At 41.5% G+C, this 21,275-nt stretch overlaps 1 protein-coding gene across 1 annotated transcript in view; it reads left to right on the top strand.

The window, feature by feature from the left end:
- Positions 1 to 21,275, top strand: part of ERAP1 (endoplasmic reticulum aminopeptidase 1) — a 35,061-nt gene that overhangs the window by 9,757 nt on the left and 4,029 nt on the right. The window contains exons 7-19 of the mRNA XM_077347668.1: positions 1,033 to 1,146; positions 2,668 to 2,799; positions 4,231 to 4,362; positions 4,525 to 4,605; positions 5,388 to 5,545; positions 5,903 to 5,982; positions 6,770 to 6,953; positions 12,331 to 12,487; positions 13,885 to 14,069; positions 14,688 to 14,849; positions 19,293 to 19,433; positions 19,680 to 19,761; positions 20,431 to 20,599. Coding sequence (XP_077203783.1) covers positions 1,033 to 1,146; positions 2,668 to 2,799; positions 4,231 to 4,362; positions 4,525 to 4,605; positions 5,388 to 5,545; positions 5,903 to 5,982; positions 6,770 to 6,953; positions 12,331 to 12,487; positions 13,885 to 14,069; positions 14,688 to 14,849; positions 19,293 to 19,433; positions 19,680 to 19,761; positions 20,431 to 20,580 — 1,758 coding nt within the window. The 3' untranslated portion in view covers positions 20,581 to 20,599. The remainder of the gene's footprint in view (positions 1 to 1,032; positions 1,147 to 2,667; positions 2,800 to 4,230; positions 4,363 to 4,524; positions 4,606 to 5,387; positions 5,546 to 5,902; positions 5,983 to 6,769; positions 6,954 to 12,330; positions 12,488 to 13,884; positions 14,070 to 14,687; positions 14,850 to 19,292; positions 19,434 to 19,679; positions 19,762 to 20,430; positions 20,600 to 21,275) is intronic.

Raw genomic sequence — 21,275 nt, 5'->3', positions numbered from 1 at the left:
ACCACAAATAGAATCTTCAACATAGTGATTATTATTTCACCAGGTTATGTGTGATTAAAATGCTTTTCCTTGAATTGGGCCCTTGGTTAATAATTAATATTATTGTATGCTTGAAATTTTTGTTACTGTCAGTTCTGTGGCCCTGGCCTAAAGTTTGATGCTGGCAGCAATGGGGCAAGCCAGAATCTCTGTCACCAGAATGATAACGTTAATGATAGTTGTTGCCTGCATTAAAAAATGAATCAGTCTAAGCACCCTTCAGGGCTTAGAAACAGTTACCACCTAGTTGCAGGGAAGTGATTGATGTATGGTACTGTTAAGAAACAGGATTTTAGATTTTGGTAGAGTCAGAGAGAGAGAGTGGCAAATAGACATTGCTGAGGGTTAGTGGAAACACTTTGAAAGTGCAGAATCTTTCTCTAGGGATTAGATGTGGAGTACCTAGTACCTAGAAGAGCCTCTTGTGGCGCAGAGTGGTAAGGCAGCAGAAATGCAGTCTGAAAGCTCTGCCCATGAGGCTGGGAGTTTGATCCCAGCAGCCGGCTCAAAATTGACTCAGCCTTCCATCCTTCCGAGGTCGGTAAAATGAGTACCCAGCTTGCTGGTACGTAAACGGTAGTGACTGGGGAAGGCACTGGCAAACCACCCTGTATTGAGTCTGCCATGAAAACGCTAGAGGGCGTCACCCCAAGGGTCAGACATGACTCGGTGCTTGCACAGGGGATACCTTTACCTTTACCTAGTGCTGATACGAACTACTGATGTCAGCAGCCCTCACCTGTTGGAAGTCCAGCTTCACTCAGCAGCAGGCATGGAGGCAAACCTTTATAGGGAGGCCCTGACAGTTGGCACAGGAGACAACATCGCATTCCTGACCTAATCCCTGTGGAGTGAACCTTTTCATATTGATTGTTACTTCTAGGAAGTGTAGGACATGGTTGATAGGTAGAATTTCTTCTGCTCAAAATGCAAATTACCACAATTGCAATCATAAAAATTTGGGTTATAGTTATGAGATGATCTTTCTTACAGTGGTTTGGAAACCTGGTCACCATGGAGTGGTGGAATGACCTTTGGCTGAATGAAGGATTTGCAAAGTTTATGGAATATGTGTCAGTAAACATTACCGATCCAGATCTGGGAGTTGTAAGTATTCTGCTGCCCTGTATATTGATTTTAAGTTAGTTCTTTAGTTAGATGAGAGCTGTTAGTGGAATATCATAGTTATTAGTAGTAATAGTATTGATTTATGCATTGCTTGAACATTGCTCAAATGGAAGAGAACAAGTAGTTCAGTTTCTGTTGCAAGGTAAGCCCGTCTGATCTACAGCAGGCTGCTGTGTCACCCACATTCCAGACAGAACAGTTGCACAGCAGAGGGTTGTACAGTATTGCTGTGCCACACAAAGGAACAGGATCACTGCTTTAGCAGCCATCTTAATGGCTGGACTTTGGTACATTAAAACAACACAAATGTTTAAATGGACTATGAATATCTGGAACAGCTTGTACTGTTAAATAAAAAGGTAAGGGGTAGGTCCCCCAGAACCACTCTACATCAGATACACCCACTAAATACATAATGGCATCACCAGTCCTGGCAATAGCTACGTTATGGCTATATGCTTATATGGTTAACAGTTTGAATGCTTATAGTGTCATACAAGTTACTGAGTTCAATTTCTTAATTTTCTGGAGCAGTGGTCCCCAATCACCGGTCCGGGGACCAGTACCGGTCCGTAGATCAGTTGGTACCGGGCCGCAGCTCCTCATCCTCCTCCCTGGCTGCTGCCTTGGGGGCTGCCCTGCCACTCTGCCGCCAGCTCACCTTTGGTGCTCTCCAGTGGCTGCCATGGCTGGGGCTTCTCCTTGGCCTGGCACTGCACAGCTGATGCTGGCAGGGCCCCATAGCGGGCGGCGGGAAGTCAGGGGCACCGGCGGGAAAGCAACTGGAGCAGGGGCTCAGCTGGCGACAGTGTCCCTTGGCAAAAGACTACCCCCCCCCCCCCGGGCCTCAGTAAAATTGTCAAGGGTTGACCGGTTCCCAGTGATAAAAAGGTTGGGGACCACTGTTCTGGAGTATTGTACCTCACATTATAATAGAATTTATGAATCTATGCTGTAAACTGCCTTGAGCTTCAAGGGACCGTTTCCTAAAAATGTAATAAATAAATAAATAAACAAGTGGCCTGAGGGAGGCATTCAGATCAGAGCCTGTATCATCTTTCTGATCTAGTGCATCAGTTCACACTCAGAGTAGTTCAGCAGTGGAATAGGCTGCCTAAGGAGGTGGTGAGCTCCCCCTCACTGGCAGTCTTCAAGCAAAGGTTGGATACACACTTTTCTCGGATGCTTTAGGATGCTTAGGGCTGATCCTGCATTGAGCAGAGGGTTGGACTAGATGGCCTGTATGGCCCCTTCCTACTCTATGATTCTATGATTCTAGTTCTTATATGTTTTCTTCCACATCTTACACAGCTGTTGGGGTGGGGGAGGAAATTTTGTGCCAGAAGCATTAAAATCTTTTCCTCAAAGCTGAGGCTCCATCTTAATCTACTCCACCCCCGCAGTTAAGAGATTTCATACTTTTATATTCAGTTGAGTCCTTGGTATGTATTTCAAAAGTGAATTTCAAAATCTATGAACAACATGTTTCCGGCTTATTAGGAAGAATTCTTTTTGGACAAGTATTTTGGTGCCATGGAGGTGGATGCATTAAATTCCTCACACCCAATATCTACTGCTGTTGAAGATCCAACTCAAATTCAAGAAATGTTTGATGAGGTTTCCTATGATAAGGTAAAATAAGAAACGTATTGACTAAAGTATATCTACATTTTATCTATTCCAATCAAAGATAATTTTCTATTAGCTTTTAAGTTCAGTCTAACAACAGGTTAGCGGATAGCAGAGGTGTTTTTTATGGTAATTTATATTGGTAAATAATGACATATCCAATTTACCACATATAGAATACGATACAAATTTATCACAACATTTGAACAAACTCCATAATTATATGAAACAGTTTAGGGAAATAAATTTAAGAAGTGACAAATTGTGACACCGAAATTTCCCTTTGATTCCCCAAATCTTACTTTTAGGAAGTGGCTTTTAATATTATAATTTAAATCTTAATCCCATATTTTAACTATCATATCTGTGTAAATGTATTATTTTGTATATTTTTGTTGTTACTTGCCTTGAGCCAACTGAGAAGAGCAAGCTATAAAAATAAAGTATATGATGTAATTACTAAAATCTAAATTATGTAAGATTTCAAATTCTAGATGAGGTTTGCAAATTAGGATTTTAGCTTGAATCATGTTGCAGTGCATGGAGCTACACTATATATTTGGCAACGTCCTTGCTTCCCACCTCTCACTGGAATCTTTTAGGTCTCCTAGAATTGTACACCTGAATTCTCAGATACTCACGGATGTCAGAGTGGGGGGCTGCAGTGAGAGGTGGGAATTGTTTAAAATTGTGGCCCTCTTCCTCTGTGACAGGAAAATCCTTTATTTAAGTGTCATTTTGCCTTTCATACATCATGATGCTGATGATGGATTTTCTTAAGTGTCTGATTTTTCATGAACTTTGGTTGTCCTTGGCACCACTGTTATTACAGGAATAAGCTTCAGGAACTCATCTTCCTCTCCTTGTTTCTCCCTTCTCTCATGGATTGTTTTGACTAACCCTCATGCGGTTATTTGCATTCTTTGCTCCAAATCAGAATTACATCTGCTGTTGGAATCCTGATATGATATAAGGAGGCAAACAATATTTTGTGTTTTGGATATCGTGCACAACTATGATTTTACTGTAAATCTGAAAGTCACATAGACCGTTTATGCACTGGAGGTTTCATGCTGGGTTACAGGCTGGAGTTTTAGTCGTGGCAGGTGGCCCCACCTCTTCCTGCACTCACACGGGGGAGCATTTGGCCCAGTGCACCTCATCTGCCCCCTATTTGTGCTCCTGCACAAGAACTGGGGTAGTAAAGTGCCCAGTGCATAAACGGTCATATTGAGGCATGTGAGAAAGAGAGGGAGGAGATTTGTACCAACAAAGACAACTGAAATGAAAACCACCACTAACAAATATGAAAGCATATAAGGATGTAGGAGTGCCCTAATCAGGAAACATGGCCATTAGATTATTAGACTGATTATTAAGTCAGATACCAAGTGTGCAAATGTAGATTGCATTCCTTTATTCCTCTCATTGCAGGGATCTTGTATTCTTAATATGCTTAGGGACTATCTTGGCTCAAAGAAGTTTGAAGCTGGCATTATAAACTATTTGCTACGATTTAGTTATCAAAATACACAAAGTGAAGACCTGTGGAACAGCCTGTCAGAAGTAAGTATTTATTAATATTTTCACAAACAGTGCCATCATTTTTAAAATGTTGCTGATTGAGTAATTGGTTTAAGCAACATTGGCAAATAGGAAGGGTGGGCTATAAAAATTAAGTTGTTATTATTATAAATGAGTAGATAACACAGAATATTTCTCTTAAAGATTTGTCCTGCAGGTGACACCCATAAAAGTCAAGCAGAAGATGGGGCTTGTGCTGGAAGCCAGGAGACAATCTCAACTTCAGTGAGCTTGTGTTTTATTACATATTTCTATTCAGAAGTCTGAAAATGCTGTCTCCCAGGGGTGAAAATTCACTTTCACTAGGTAAAATTACCATTTCCTCAGTAGCAAATTGTGACATTGCTGTAAGGTCATGCAGACAAAAAGATGTCAACTCGACCAGCAGCAGTGTGTGAGTCAATAATGTGCACTCCAGAATAGGGATGTGCATTTTGGTGTAGCTTTGCCACCTCAACGATCACTGAAGCCCGAGGAGGGGAGAGGAGGGGCGGTATAGAGAGGGGGATGGCGGCAGCAGCGGCGTGCCTGCTGGCAGCCGCACACAGGCACAGAACTCTGCGGCCGCCAGCTGGTGCACCGTCATCACTGTCCCTCCTCTCCACGCCATGGCACTCCTATGCACTGCCTCAGGCTTTGGTGATCGCTGAGGTGGCTGTGTTGAAGCGCACATCCCTATTCCAGAATGCTCTACAGTATTGTGAAGGATCATGGAGTAGATGTCTTGGACAATGAGCTGTAGCCACTTCTCTTAAGCACCTCATCCTTCCTGTGGCAGGCTGTTTTGCCCGTCATTTCATAGTATGTAGGCCACATAAAGAAGGTGATGAAGCCTCCCAATGTCCATGTGTATTTTGAAGCAGTGGGATTGAATCTTTCGAATTTAGAGGAAATAATATTTTTAAATGATTATTATAAAAAGAAGATGACAACCCGGGGGTTGAAGTACCCAGACCTATGTATGTGTATTCTAGCCTCTCTTTTAATTTTTTTCCTCTGATTTGTAGCATTGGACTAAGGGTGCACTCCACGATATAAAGACAATGATGAACACTTGGACATTGCAAAAAGGATTCCCAATAGTAACTGTGACAATGAGGGAGAGAAACATTCATCTTCAGCAAGAACATTATATGAAGGGCGCTCATCTCTCTCCATCAACAGGGTAATGGCAAAGGAGCAACTCAGGCTCATTTTTTATTAGACTCTAGAGAACAAACATTCCCCCCCCCCCATATCAACCATGCTTATACATACATGACATTTTGTTTGCGTGAACATCATTTTAGGTAACATATGAAGAGGACAAAAGCCAGGATGCTACAACCAATAACTGTAACTATCTTTTGAGATGCAAGCTTGTTTCTATAGCAGAATATTCAGGAAAAAGGTTTTTTCACTCCTGCATACCTTCCCTGCTCATGCTGTTCAGTTATCTATCATATTACTGCATTTACATTATGTATTGGAAGTAAGCATCTGATGTGTTTGCTAAGAATAACAATTTTAAAATCAATTATAGGTACCTGTGGCACATCCCACTAACTTACATTACCAGTAAATGCAACATTGTTCAAAGGTTTTTGCTGACAACCAAAACAGGTATGTTTGACTTCATTCAAGTTAAAGGGCATAAGACAGTGTGTTCAGATTTAAGCAGTTTTATTATTGAAAGAAGGAGATACAAGATTCAGAGTTGAATTAAACCTGTAGGGTCACTCCCTTCACTGAAACACTAATCTGGAACCGCATGGTGAGCGGTATCATATTTCGTTAAGGGGTAAGTGGGCGGGGCTGGTCTGGGTAAGGGGCCAATCAGAAGGCGCAAAGCGCCTTCCGATTGGCCCCTCACCTGGACAGACAAGAGTTCTAACCAGTCAGGTGAGGACCCAATTGAAAGGCACAAAGCACCTTCCAATTGGGCCCTCAACCAGCACAAGCCAGAGCTCTGACCAGAAGCTGCACCAACCACAATGAGTAGGCAGTCACTTTGGCTGCTGGCCTCGCCTCTGGGGAAGGGGGCCGAGGATGGCTTCCCCTGGGCCTGCCAAGCAGGCCCGCCACCTCACTGAGTCAGCAGGCCTGCTTGAAGGGCCCAGGGGAAGCCGCGGCATTGGCGGGGGTGGGGCCGGGAACGGCATCCCTGGGGCCCGCCGAGCACGCCTGCCACCTCACTGCAGGAGGGGGGGGGTCTTCAAAGCCCATTCTTAAGAATGGGCTTTGAATCTAGTATAAATATAATGAATAAATAAATAAATGCAAGTTTTATCCATGAAGCCATTAAAATTAGCATTAATCTATAGTAGATCGGTTATTTTAATCATTGTGCGAGTAATGTAGTCGGGTTGCACTCCGCAGAGAAACGGTTGTAATTATGTTTTGGTCACAGATAGCCTTATCCTCCCAGAAGAAGTGGAATGGATAAAATTCAATGTGGGAATGAATGGCTATTATATTGTGCACTATGGAGATGATGGCTGGGACGCAATTATCCGCCTTTTGAAAACGAACCATGATGCATTCAGCAGCAGTGACAGAACCAGCCTTATCAACGGTGTATTCCAGCTGGTGAGGTAAGGGAGTAGGAGCATACATGTCACCTGGCACTTTGATAACGGAGTTATTGATGTTCTGCACAGCTGAGGGAAGAATGACACAGTGTCATAATGCAACAAATGGAGTGTATCATATGCAGTAATAGAACTCTAGAGTCACTCAAGGGTTTAGGTTATTCCTGAGAGAACAGAGGAGATTAATGATAATACTAATGATGGGGAAGAGGACCTCCAAATCTGAGATCTCAGTACATTTCAGAATTAATTCCTTGTAATTCTTATTCCCCCCCTTCAAGGATCGCTGCCTTGTTGTGGCAAGGGGGCTTGCGTAGTTCAGTGAAGCTATGAGCTATACCGTGCAGGGCCACCCAAGACGGACAGGTCATAGCTGAGAGCTCTGACAAAAGGTGATCCACTGGAGAAGGAAATGGCAAACCACTCCAGTATCTTTGCCATGAAAACTCTATGGACAGTTCCAATAGGCATAACGATATGACGCCGGAAGATGAGCCCCTCAGGTCGGAAGGTGTCCAATATGCTACTGGGGATGAGCAGACGGCTAGTACGAGTAGCGCCAGAATGAATGAAGCGGCTGGGCCAAAGCCGAAAGGACGCTCAGTTGTGGAAGTAACTGGTGGCGAAAAGACAGTCCGATGCTGTAAAGATTTTTATTCCATAGGAACCTGGAACGTCAGATCCATGAATCAAGGCAAGCTGGACGTGGTTAAACAAGAAATGAGAAGACTGAACATCGACATTTTAGGAATCAGTGAACTAAAATGGACAGGAATGGGTGAATTTAATTCAGATGACCATCAGGTATACTACTGTGGACAAGAATCTCGCAGAAGAAATGGAGTGGCCTTCATAATCAATAAGAGAGTAGGAAAAGCAGTCTTGGGATACAATCCCCAAAATGACAGAATGATCTCAGTTCGAATCCAAGGCAAACCATTCAACATCACAGTGATCCAGGTCTACGCCCCAACCACTGCTGCTGAAGAGGATGATGTTGATCAGTTCTATGAAGCCCTACAACACCTTCTAGAAGCAACACCCAAAAATGATGTGCTTATCATCATGGGGGATTGGAATGCTAAAGTAGGAAGCCAAAAGATAACCGGGATAACTGGCAAGTTTGGCCTTGGAGTACAAAATGAAGCAGGGCACAGGCTGGTAGAATTTTGTCAAGAGAATACAATGGTCATAGCAAACACTCTTTTCCAGCAACCCAAGAGACGACTCTACACATGGACATCACCAGACGGTCAACACAGAAATCAGATTGACTATGTGCTCTGCAGCCAAAGATGGAAAAGTTCTATCCAGTCAATAAAAACAAGACCAGGAGCTGATTGTGGTTCAGATCATGAGCTTCTTGTTGCAAAATTTAGGCTTAAATTGAAGAAAGTAGGGAAAAGCACTAGGCCACTCAGGTATGAACTAAATCATATCCCCGACGAATACACAGTGGAGGTGACAAATAGATTTAAGGAATTAGATCTGATAGACAGAGTGCCTGAAGAACTATGGATGGAGGTTCGCAACATTGTACAAGAGGTAGCAACTAAAACCATCCCAAAGAAAAAGAAATGCAAGAAATCAAAATGGCTGTCTGAGGAAGCTTTACAAATAGCTAAGGAGAGAAGGGAAGTGAAAGGCAAGGGAGAAAGAGAAAGATACACCCAATTGAATGCAGAATACCAGAGAAAAGCTAGAAGAGATAAGAATGCCTTCTTAAATGAACAGTGCAAACAAATAGAAGAAAACAATAGAATCGGGAGGACCAGAGATCTTTTCAAGAAAATTGGAGATATGAAGAGAACGTTTCATGCAAAGATGGGTATGATAAGGGACCGAAATGGTAGGGACCTCACAGAAGCAGAAGAGATTAAACAAAGGTGGCAAAATTATACAGAAGAACTATACAAGAGCGAGCTTAACATCCCTGATGACCACAATGGGGTAGTTACTGACCTGGAGCCAGACATCCTGGAATGTGAAGTCAAATGGGCCTTAGGAAGTCTGAGCAACAATAAAGCTAGTGGTAGTGACAGCATTCCAGTTGAACTATTCAAAATCTTAAAGGACGATGCAGTAAAAGTGCTACACTCAATATGCCAGCAAATTTGGAAAACTCAACAATGGCCACAGGATTGGAAAAGGTCAGTTTACATTCCAATCCCAAAGAAGGGCAATGCCAAAGAATGTTCAAACTACCGCACCATTGCACTAATTTCTCATGCTAGCAAAGTTATGCTCAAAATCCTACAAGCTAGGCTCCAGCAATATGTGGACCGAGAACTTCCAGAAGTACAGGCAGGATTTCGAAGAGGCAGAGGAACTAGAGATCAAATTGCCAACATACGCTGGATCATGGAGAAAGCTAGGGAGTACCAGAAGAACGTCTACTTCTGCTTCATTGACTATGCTAAAGCCTTTGATTGTGTGGAGCACAACAAATTGTGGCAAGTTCTTAAAGAGATGGGAATACCAGAGCATCTTATTTGTCTCTTGAGAAATTTATATGCAGGTCAAGAAGCAACAGTGAGAACTGAACATGGAATCACTGACTGGTTCAAAATTGAGAAAGGAGTTCGGCAAGGCTGTATACTGTCGCCTTGCCTATTTAACTTGTATGCAGAGCACATCATGAGAAATGCGGGATTAGAGGAGTCACAAATTGGGATCAAGATTGCAGGGAGAAATATCAACAACCTCAGATATGCAGATGATACCACTCTAATGGCAGAAAGTGAAGAGGAACTAAAGAGCCTGTTGATGCGGGTGAAGGAGGAGAGTGCGAAAGTTGGCTTGAAACTCAACATCAAGAAAACAAAGATCATGGCATCCGGCCCTCTCAATTCCTGGCAAATAGAAGGGGAAGAAATGGAGATAGTGACAGATTTTATTTTCCTGGGCTCCAAGATCACTGCAGATGGGGACTGCAGCAAAGAAATTAAAAGACGCTTGCTCCTGGGGAGGAAAGCTATGGCAAATCTAGACAGCATCCTAAAAAGCAGAGACATCACCCTGCCAACAAAAGTGCGTTTAGTCAAGGCTATGGTCTTCCCAGTTGCAATGTATGGCTGCGAAAGTTGGACCATAAGGAAGGCCGAGCGTCAAAGAATTGAGGCTTTTGAACTCTGGTGCTGGAGAAGACTCTTGCGAGTCCCTTGGACTGCAAGGCGAACAAACCGGTCAGTCCTAGAGGAGATCAACCCTGACTGCTCTTTAGAAGGCCAGATCCTGAAGATGAAACTCAAATACTTTGGCCACCTCATGAGAAGGAAGGACTCCCTGGAGAAGAGCCTAATGCTGGGAGCGATCGAGGGCAAAAGAAGAAGGGGACGACAGAGAATGAGGTGGCTGGATGGAGTCACTGAAGCAGTCAGTGCAAACTTAAATGGACTCCGGGGAATGGTAGAGGACAGGAAGGCCTGGAGGATCATTGTCCATGGGGTCGCGATGGGTCGGACACGACTTCGCACATAACAACAACAATTCTTATTCCAAGTAGAAATGCCAGCTGCACTAGTCTTCCCCTTCGATGCTTGCAGGCAGTCGTACACTTTTTGCTAGCACAGCACTTGAAAACACTTTCATTTGACAAAGGACTTGTTTCCCTAAGAAATGGGTCTTGTGATCATTACCACAGTAATTACAAAAGATGTATGGATTGATCAGAAATGCACAGAGTTGGATGATACTGCAAAGGGCCATCCAGTCCAACTGCCCACCTTCTCAGGGACTTAAGAAACTCACACTTCTGACAGCTGCTCATCCAATCTCCTCTTAAAAACTTCAAACGGAGACTCTACCATCATCCAGGGCAGCATATTCCATGAACAGCCTTCACCGTCAGAAAATGCTTTCTAATATTTTAAGTAGAACATCCTTTCCCATAATTTGAACCCATTGCTTGTCTCTAAAGCTGCAGTAAACATGTTGGCCCCCTCTTCAACATGTCTACTTTTTACGTAATCAAACATAGCTATTTTGTTTGTTTATTTATTTACTTATTTATTTATTACATTTGTATACCAACCTCCCCTAAGGCTCAGGGCTGTTTCTCTAGAGTCTAATAAAATGAGCCTCAGTTGTTCCTTTGCCATTGCCCTGTTGATGGAGAAAGATGAGCACCTTTCATATAATGCTCTCGCTGGAGATGAATGTTTTTCTCTCTCATAGTCACTGTTATTAACGGGAATCCTATTCCCGTTGTCCCAAGTGTGATCATGTCAACCATTGCCCTTGTCTTCTCCAAGCTATACATTCCCAACTCTCCCAATGTCTCCTTGTAAGGTGTAAATTCCAGACCATCAAATATCTTAGTTTGCAAGTGAAAGGTATTTGTTCAAAGTGGTATTAATCCACACTGGTTAGAAAATGATTACCCCTTCCATTTTTTTATAACACCAACAAATTTGCTAGCCAATCTTATTTATGTATTATTTATTTATTTATACGCTGCCTTTCTCTTCAAGGGGGGCCCAAAAGAGCTTACATCATTCTTTCCTCCTTTTTACCACAACAACCTTGTCAGTTAGATTAGGTTGAGGGAGTGTGACTGGCTCAAGGTCACCCAGCAAACTTCCATGACCAGGTGCGGGTTTGAACCTAGTTCTTCCAGTTACTAACCTCACACTCTGAACCAGAACATCGTATTGGCTCTCCAATACACACGGCTAAGAGCACATGGTACAAAATTAGTAGGAGTGATTTGCATCCCTTCCAAAGCAAACTTATTTTTTGTTCTTGCAGCAGTCAGTGGCTGAGGTTTGTCAAAATCTAACCAAAGACAGGGTTTGAGTTGTTATCTGGAAGGAAAAGCCTCAAACAGCTAAGGTAGAAACCAGAATGTCCAATACTATTTTGGTGTCAAGAGATGGGAACGGGATACAAGGTCCTCAGCTGTGTTAATTAAGCGTGTGATAAACCTGTAAATAAACTCAGGCCACCAATGAGAAACAAAGTGAACTGTGAGCTGAGTATGAGAAACAAGCCAAAGAGGTAACGGCTCAGAGTATGAAAACTGATTCTCATCTTCTTGTTGTTCAAGACCTTCAGTCCTTCTCATGTCATTGACTCTGGTAAATCAGGCAGCAGCACATTTTATTGTCTAATGACCTTCTCTGTTTAAAACACAGTGAACCAACTGCTACAGCTGTGCAGCATCCTAAACAATGTTGATTTTCTACTGGGTCCATTTTTAAATGCTCGTTTTCAAATACCTATGATTGCTAGGTGTAAAAAGCCAGGCAGGAACTTAGCTATTGAAAAGAAGAATGTTTTCCAGATGCTTGTGTGTGGGTTCAGCACCTGTTCACAATAAAAATCCACTCAATTAAACAACTTGTCTAGGGTGTAACACAGTCTTTTCCATTTCCTTCAGTGCTGAAAAGCTGTGCATTACCAAAGCTCTTGATTTAACTTTATACCTAAGACATGAATCAAAAGTTAAACCTGTGTCTCAAGGATTGAATGAACTGATTCCTATATACAAACTGCTGGAGAAAGGGGACACGAGTGACACAGCCAATCAATTAAAGGTAAAACACAATAGGATTGAATAAATGATGGTATTGCAGACTGATCACTCACATATTTAGGTTATTGCCAGTAAACCAGCCAAATGCAGCTTGGCCTTTAGCCTGAAAACGGCACACCCCTTTACCTTGTCTTCAGTCTGAAGCAGAACAAGGGGTTGCTTTTATAGAGACATTGTGTGCGTGCCAAAGAGAACCAATGTATTGTTGACCTGAGTATGGTTTTGAATCTTAATGAGGTTGACCAGGAGTGTGATGGGCAAGTATGGGGGATTTACTACCAAACACAATCATACTGAATTGAATATTAAGAATTCTGTTTCATCTGCCAAGTATTACACAAGTGACCCAAACACAATGACAAAACAGAATACCCTATATACTTACATTTACTCCTACTTTACCCCCTTTCTGTATCAGATAGTAAACTTACAGCTGCAGCAGGTTTGTACTTTTCAGAAGGAAAATAGTAGAGGAAGACAGACTCTGAAATGTTCACTCTCTTTGTGGTGTTCTTCTCCCCTGCCCGAAAGTACCCTTTGGAAAAAACAATAATGGAAATAAATGTAGCTTGTATTTCTGTCTTTGGAGAGGAGGAAGACCAGACATCTTGTTATTACACGGATTTCTATTGTACATGGATTTCTCCTCCTCATGAGAATGGGAACAGGAAAGGTGGAATGTTGTAGCTATTTGGATTCTGATATTTTTCAATGTATATGTTGGAGTCTGAACCCTCTGAGGCAGGCTTTTTCAACCAGGGGTTCATCAAACCCTGGGGTTTCTTGATGGCCCTGGTGGGCCTGGAGGAGGTGGGGCTCTGGGTAGGTGTGTACACTGCTAAGCTTCCTAACCATATTCTGTGTGATCGTGCTACTTCTAGGGTTTCTCAAAGTGTGAAGAATGTTTCAGGGGGTTCTCAATGGTAAAATAGCTGAGAAAGGCTGCTCTGAGGCAACGGAAATACTCTGCCCACCTTGGCTCTGAACTCCAAATAGCCTTGTAAACAAATCTTTGTAAGCTTGGTACTTGCATGGAGCTGCATTGACATTTACATCCCATGTAACAGAGTACATCAGCTTCAGATGGTCAAAGAAGATGCCTGCTTGAGTAGTGCAGTCCTATTCAAAGTTATTCTCTTAACCAACTGACTTTAACAGAAGACTCCAGCTGCTTAGGGTTCAACTCTTAATTGTTTTTCCATTGTGCTTCAGTCTGAATCTTAAAATATCTGCTTCTTTGAATGATAGTTCATTCTTGTCATCAGAGGAACTTAGCTGAGCAGATTTTTGTTTACTTACACTTTAGTTTATTTAAAAGGATATAAGCAACATGATTTTTGACTATTTATTTTTGACAGTTCTTTCAACTGACTGACTTTTTTTGTAAAATTATTCTAGGGGTATTTAATAAATATCTTTAAAAACATAATCGACAAACAGTCTTGGACTGATGAGGGCTCCATGGCTGAACGAATACTTCGCAGTACCCTTCTTGGCTTTGCTTGTGTGCGTAAATACCAGCCATGCGTGGACAAAGCTACAAAGTATTTTATGGAGTGGAAGGACTCTGATGGAACTCTACAGTACGTATTTCACTTTTACATAAGAAGTATGACACTTTGACACTGTCAGGGCAAATCAGGCAGTATAAAGTCCAAGGCTGTGTGCAGCAGAGTTTTGTCTACCAAGGGTGTCCCATTTCTACCAAGGGTTCCCCATGGAAGACCAGAAAAGAGAAAATGATTAGTTGGAAGGAAGGTGCGAGACACACAAGAATCTGCATTCTTGGTCTTCTTGCACAGCGTACATGAACGAGGAAAGCCAGATTGATATGTATTTGTAGGGGCTATGGGTAGATATTTTGGGGTATTAATGTCCAGAAGGTGTATGCATACAGAAATCACTGAATAGAACGTAAAGGATCAACATACACCATTTGATTATTTAAAATGGTTATATGCCTACCTGTCTCCTGAGCATCTCAGAATGAAAGGTAGGTAATAAATGGACTGTGATCGAATGCAAGGTTTCTCCATACTCACTCTATACTAGTCCTATGCTAGTCCTTTTGCTGCTGAATTTCAAGGTTACCACATTGGCCACTGAGGTCCCAACGTGGACTAAAATTATGACTGAATTTAATGTTGAAGTCTACAGTTGGATTCATAAGAAGATATGGAATATCTTCTCTTTTTTTACAGTTTGCCCAATGATATTAAACTAGCAGTATATGCGGTTGGAGCACAAACCGATGAAGGCTGGGACTTCCTTTTTAGCAAATACCAGCTACCAAAGTTCAGTGCTGAAAAAAGCCAGATTAAATTTGTCCTTTCCCTGAGTTCCAATAAGGAAAAGCTTCAGTGGTGAGTATTCTTCAAATGTTGTTTAAGGCTCATATTAAATATAAGAGCTATAAATGTAAATGCTCAAGCCACACCAGTTTTTATAACAGTTTAATGATAGAACTAAAAAATGCATTTTAAGCTTTAATGGTTATCTCAGTTATTAATGCATGCACTAGTTGTACTTTTTATTCACACATATTGGTTCTGTGACCACTCTATAGGCATAGAGTAGGCTTTCTCAACCAGGGTTCCATTAAACCCTGGGGTTTCTTGACAGCACTGGAAGGGTTTCCAGAATGGGTGGGAGTTAATTCAACTTTTTTTTAACATGTTAAACTTTTATCAGGTGATATGACCATATATGGTCATGTCTACTAACCACTCCCTCCCCAAATGGCCGATGGTGGGCCAGGAGGGGGTGAGAAGGGGAAGGCCCGTGGGTGAGTATGTACACAGCTATGCTTCCCAACTGTTTTCTGCATGATCACATAACTTCTGGGGTTTCTTGAAGCCAGAAGAATGTCTCAGGGGTTTATCAGTGGTAAAATAGTTGAGAAAGGCTGGGGTAGGGAATCAGATCAAGGAATTGAGAAAGAGTATCAGTGCCCCTGGTGCTGGGATGGGGAATCAGATTTTTAGGATTAACAGCTGGCAAAATTTTAGAACAAATCATCAATCAGTCGGTCCTTGAGCAACTAGACCAGATGGCTGTGATTCCTAAGAATCACATGGTTTTATCAAGAACAAATCATGTCAGCTTTCTTTTTTTTGAGAAATTTACTACCTTGCTGGATTAGGGGAATGCTGTGTATATCAATTTCAGTAAAGCTTTTGATAAGGTTCCACATGATATTCTTGTTGATAAGTTGGTAAAATGCAGTATGAAACCTGTTACTGTTAGGTGGATCGATAACTGGTTGACACATCGCACCCAAAGAGTGCTTGTTAATGGTTCAGCATCCTCTTGGAGAAGAGTGACAAGTAGAATGCCTCAGGGATCTCTCCTGGGGCCTGTGTTGTTCAACATATTTATAAATGATTTCGATGAAGGAATAGAGGGGGTACTTTATAAATTTGCAAATGATACTAAACTGGGAGGGTTAGCAAACACATCAGAAGACAATCAGAATACAGGATGATCTTGACAGCCTAGAAAACTGGGCTAAAATGAATAAAATGAATTTCAGTTGTGATAAATGTAAAGTTCTGCATTTAGTTAAGAAAAATCAAATCTATCATTACAGGATGGGGGAGACCTGTCTTGGCTGTATGTGCAAAAATGATCTAGAGGTCTTAGTAGACCATACACTGAACATGAGTCAGCAGTGTGACTCAGTGGCTAAAAAGGCAAAAGGGATTTGGGGAAGAATCAAAATGAGTGTAGTGTCCAGATAGTACTGCTTTACTCTGTTTTGGTTAAGCCTCAATTAGAGTACTATGTTCAGTTTTGGGCACCACAACTGAAGAAAGATGTAGACAAACTGGAACATGTCCAGAGGAGGGCACTGAAAATGATGGGGGTTTGGAGACCGTATGAGGAAAAGTTGAGGGAGCTTGGTCTGTTCAGCCTGGAGATAAGATGTCTAAGAGGTGATACAATAGCCATCTTCAAGTACTTGAAAGGCTGTCACATAGAGCAGTGGTCCCCAACCTTTTTATCACCGGGGACCACTCAACGCCTTTTACTGAGGCCCGGTGGGGGGGGGGTAGTTTACTCCTCTACTCTCAATCACTGCCCTAACACTCTCTGATTGCTATGGTAATGTTTAAACATCCCTTCAAAATAAGATACAGACACGCCACAACAATGAAGTGTGTTGTAAAGGGCCGGGAGGGATGAAGTAAAGGGCCTGGGGGGGGGGGAGAAGGCGTCCTTCAGGGCCCACCTCCAATTAGTTGAAGGACCACATGTGGTCCGCGGCCCACAGGTTGGGGATCGCTAACATAGAGGATGGAGCAAAGTTGTTTTCGGTTGCCCTAGAGCAGGTGTAGTCAAACTGTGGCCCTCTAGATGTCCATGGACTACAATTCCCATGAGCCGCTGCCAGCAAATTCTGGCAGGGGCTCATGGGAATTGTAATCCATGGACATCTGGAGGGCCACAGTTTGACTACCCCTGCCCTAGAGGGTCAGACCAGAATCAGTGGGATTAAATTAATTCAAAAGAATTTTCAGCTAAACATCCAGAGGTTCCTGACAGAGCAGTTCCTCACTGTAACGGGCTTCCTCGGGAGGTAGTAGGTTCTCCTTTGGAAGTTTTTAAGTAGAGGCTAGATAGCCATCTGGCAGAAATGCTAATTCTATGAACTTAGGGATCTTGTAAGTGGGTGGACAGAAGGGATTGTGTAGGTGCTTGGCTCTTGTGGCCATTTTCTGCATTCTGTCTCATTTAGGCCTATGGCTTGTACTCATGAAAACACATAGAATCGTAAAATAATAGAGTTGGAAGGGACCTCATGGGTCATCTAATCCAACCCCCTGCACTATGCAGGACACTCACAACCCTATCGCTCATCCACTGTAACCTGCCACCCCCTTAAGCCTTCACATTATCAGCCTCTCCGTCAGATGGCTAATCCAGCCTCTGTTTAAAAATTTCCAAAGATGGAGAATCCACCACCTCCCAAGGAAGTCTGTTCCACTGAGAAACTGCTCTGTCAGGAACTTCTTCCTGATGTTTAGACGGAATTTCTTTTGAATTAATTTCATCCCATTGGTTCTGGTCCATCCCTCCGGGGCAAAAACAACTCTGCTCCAGCCTCGATATGGTAGGTTTTTAAATAGTTGAAGATGGTTATCAAGTCCCCTCTCAGTTCTCTCCTCTCCAAGCTCTTCCTCTTCCTCAAGCAGAACTTTCTAGTCTATATAAAGTTGATATAGAGGGGAGTCTTGTGAATAAAATGTCATATAACAACCAGGTTACAGCGAGAAGAGAAATCAAACAATTTCACATAAGCATTTGTTTATATTCCACATTTCTTCCCAAAGTACCTTACAGAAGGGGGGAAAGCTATACAAATGAACCGGTAAACAGACAGGCAATTAAATATTAGGCTGGCTTTGTATTCTTTGGCTGGCTTAGATGAAAACATATGCTAAAAGCCATGTGTTTAAATCAGAGGGTCCTATTTCTGTCTTCTGTCCCTACTTTACAAAGAATGCTAAAGTCTTTTCCTATGGCAGATATCTTATTTACCTTTCTCACTTAGGATTCAATATAATCAATAGTCAGTAAACAATACTGTAGGATTAGGGGTTGTAGAACTAATTAGAAATCTGAAACTGAAACAAAGCATAGGTATTAACAAGGCCCATTAGATGGTACATATTAAATGAGCCTGAAGAGTATAGAAATATAGAAATATAATAAACAAATAATATATATATATGTATATGCAAATTATATAGAAGGATCCTGGTTTCAGCAATTTAAATGTAATAGTATAGATCAGTGATTCCCAAAGTGGGCGCTACTGCCCCCTGGTGGGAGCTGCAGCGATCCAGGGGGGCGGCGATGGGCCACAGGTGCATTCGGGGGCGCCCCCTGGAAATTAATTAATAGTTATTAAATTAAAAAAAATTAATTTCCAGGGGGCGCCAAGTAATATTTTTTCTGGAAAGGGGGCGGTAGGCCAGATAAGTTTGGGAACCACTGGTATAGATCATAGTCCCTAATAATTTATCCAGTTAATTTTGTGAATTACTTAGTACAGTGCAACTCTGTTTCTTGTGTAGAAAAGCTCTCTTGAAGTGGCCTGTGATGAATTGTCAAGGGTTAATGTCTGACAGAGTTGCCTTTGAATGACAAACAGAATTCTGTGGGAGTCAATAAGAAATGACAGTTGGGAACTGACAGTTGAAGAAGAGACAGTTAAACTGTTGTGGGCTGAAAAGGAGGCAAAAGGAGTGAGACTATCAGAGAGGATCGCCATTTAAGCCAAAAACCTATGCATGAGTGTTTAAGCAGAAACTGAAAAGAGAACCTCTCTCCACAAAGTTTTAAAAGACCTTTTTGAATAGCAGAAACACTTGTCGGCAACAAATTATCTGGATTACTAAGTTATGTCAATTTTATTATTGATTCATCTTTCTGCATCCTACCCCTGATTCCACATGGACTTTCCCCCTCTAAGTTAAATAATTTGAACTTTCAAAACCCTTCATGTGCCATTTCAGAAGTTGAATGTAAGACGAATTTGTCTCTTTTATTAGTTCCCTTGTCTGCATCAGCATCAAAGTACTCATAAAGCAGCCGAGTGTGACATTCATACACAAACAAGAAGAAAATACAGGGGATACTCAACAAAAGAAAAACGGGAAATACTATGCATAAGGGAGAGAAGAGGGCAAGAGGGTTATATTACTTCAAAGGCTACTTGCTAGGAATGGATGAAGTTTGGAAATGCGATTTTTCCACATAATGTTAAAAGTTATATACATTTTGTTTGGTCATTTCTTTAGGATGATGGATCAAGCTTTGCAAGGTGACATTATAAAGACTCAAGATCTTCCAAATATTGTTGTGGCTGTTGGAAGAAACCCTGATGGTTATCTATTGGCTTGGAAGTTCCTGAAGGAGAACTGGCCAAAACTTGTACAAAAGTAGGTGGTAGTTTTAAATGTTGTAGCTGTGTTGGTCTGCAGTAAAACAGCTAGATTCAAGTTCAGTAGCATCTTAGTGATCTTTGACCCTTGAAAGCTCATACCTCAGAAAACTTGTTGATCTCTAAGTTGATGCTGCACTCAAATAGACTTGAAGGTTTTACTAGCCCTGAATTCAGATGTTGCAGTTACCTGCTTTTCACTGCACAAAATCAGAAATTTACACATTTGTTGTGGTTCTTATAGGTTTGATCTTGGCTCACATACCATTGCAAACATGATTATTGGAGTAACACATAAGTATTCTACAAAGGCACAGCTTGAGGAGGTAAATATGTCATAAATGGGGAGGGGAAGAAGGTGGCTTAAACTTTTAACTATTGAAGTATTGCTATAGATTTGTATATAACGTAGTAGTCACAAGGCACTTCTGATCTTAAAATTGCAGACATTAGGAAACATGGCTCTTCCTGCTTGGACCAAAACTATAATGTTGAGAAATTGTTAATTTTGACCAAAAATTTAATGCCCAATAATAGCAATGCAACAAGACAACAAGTTTTGTGAATGCAATGATTACAGGACACCAAAAATACTGGAGATAGGAGACAGTGGAATTTGATTTCAGATATGGTGGCATTGTGGCCATCTATATATTCCCCTAGGCAGCTCATCATAAAAGGAAAGTTGGACTATCTTTTGGGTTCTTGGGATACAACCTGTCAAAATAATTTTGTTAACCCATAAACAATAAACAACTTTACATTTTGTGTTGATTTTAAGCAGAAGGAAATAGTGCGTAGTTCATATAAAATTGGGCTACAGCTACGTATTTTCTTAACAGTTCCAATAACCAGGAAATCCCTCACAGCAAAATAATGTGAATGCAAAAAGTTTAGGGTAGACTTTCCTACAGACCATTTCTTTTTAAAATCCCACTACAATAATAAGTGGTACAATAATTTATTTTCCTAAGTTTATAATTTTAATTCAACAGGTAAAAGACTTCTTCAGCTCTCTTGACCAAAAAAGCTCTCAGCTCCGTTCTGTTGAACAAGCAATAGAAACCATTGAAGAAAATATCAAGTGGATGCATAAGAACCTTGGAAAAATACAGAGGTGGTTACAGATTAACAGCAAAGTGTGAAATTATGTGAACCACAAGGGTAAGTTTGCAAACAATAATGAAACATACTGTCAACCACTTATTATGATTCTTCGTGTGAATTCTGACAGCTGTATGTGTTAGTGAAAATGTTAAGACTTCCCCAGTGACAGAAAAGCAATCTGTGAGATCAATTTCTCAGAAGCAAGAGACATGCAAGTCATGACAAGCCATGTAATTTCAGGAACTGCTTTAAATGAAATGGGAGCTATTGGTAGTTAATGTCAGATCATGATCTGGGAGAGCCAGGTTCATATCCTTACTATGGACATGAAAGCTTGCTGAGGTGATCATGGGCCAGGCATACACATTTAGCCTAATCTACCTCACATGGTGGTTTTAATGATAGAATGGAGGGGAACAGTGTAAGCTGCTCTGGTTCCCCACTGGAGAGACACAGTATAAATAACTCTGATGAGATTTACCAGTAGCCAGTACACAGAAATAATTTTGCACAAATGCAAACTATCATTTAATGATAGTTTTGAAATGGACACTTTCCAGAAGAATGAACACAAGATATAAGTATACCTGCATGAGGATAATTGGCATAATCAGATTTGCAGAATGTATTCTTAGTATTTTCAATTTAGAAGTGTGCTGCTCCTGTTTTTACAGATGCTAATTCAAGGTTGTGAGGTAGCAAAACTAATTTCCAGTTTTTCTGCCGAGAGGAC

Source organism: Paroedura picta, chromosome 7 (genome assembly GCF_049243985.1).
Source record: "Paroedura picta isolate Pp20150507F chromosome 7, Ppicta_v3.0, whole genome shotgun sequence".
NCBI lineage: Eukaryota > Metazoa > Chordata > Lepidosauria > Squamata > Gekkonidae > Paroedura > Paroedura picta.
This window is presented reverse-complemented; position numbering and strand designations above follow the sequence as displayed.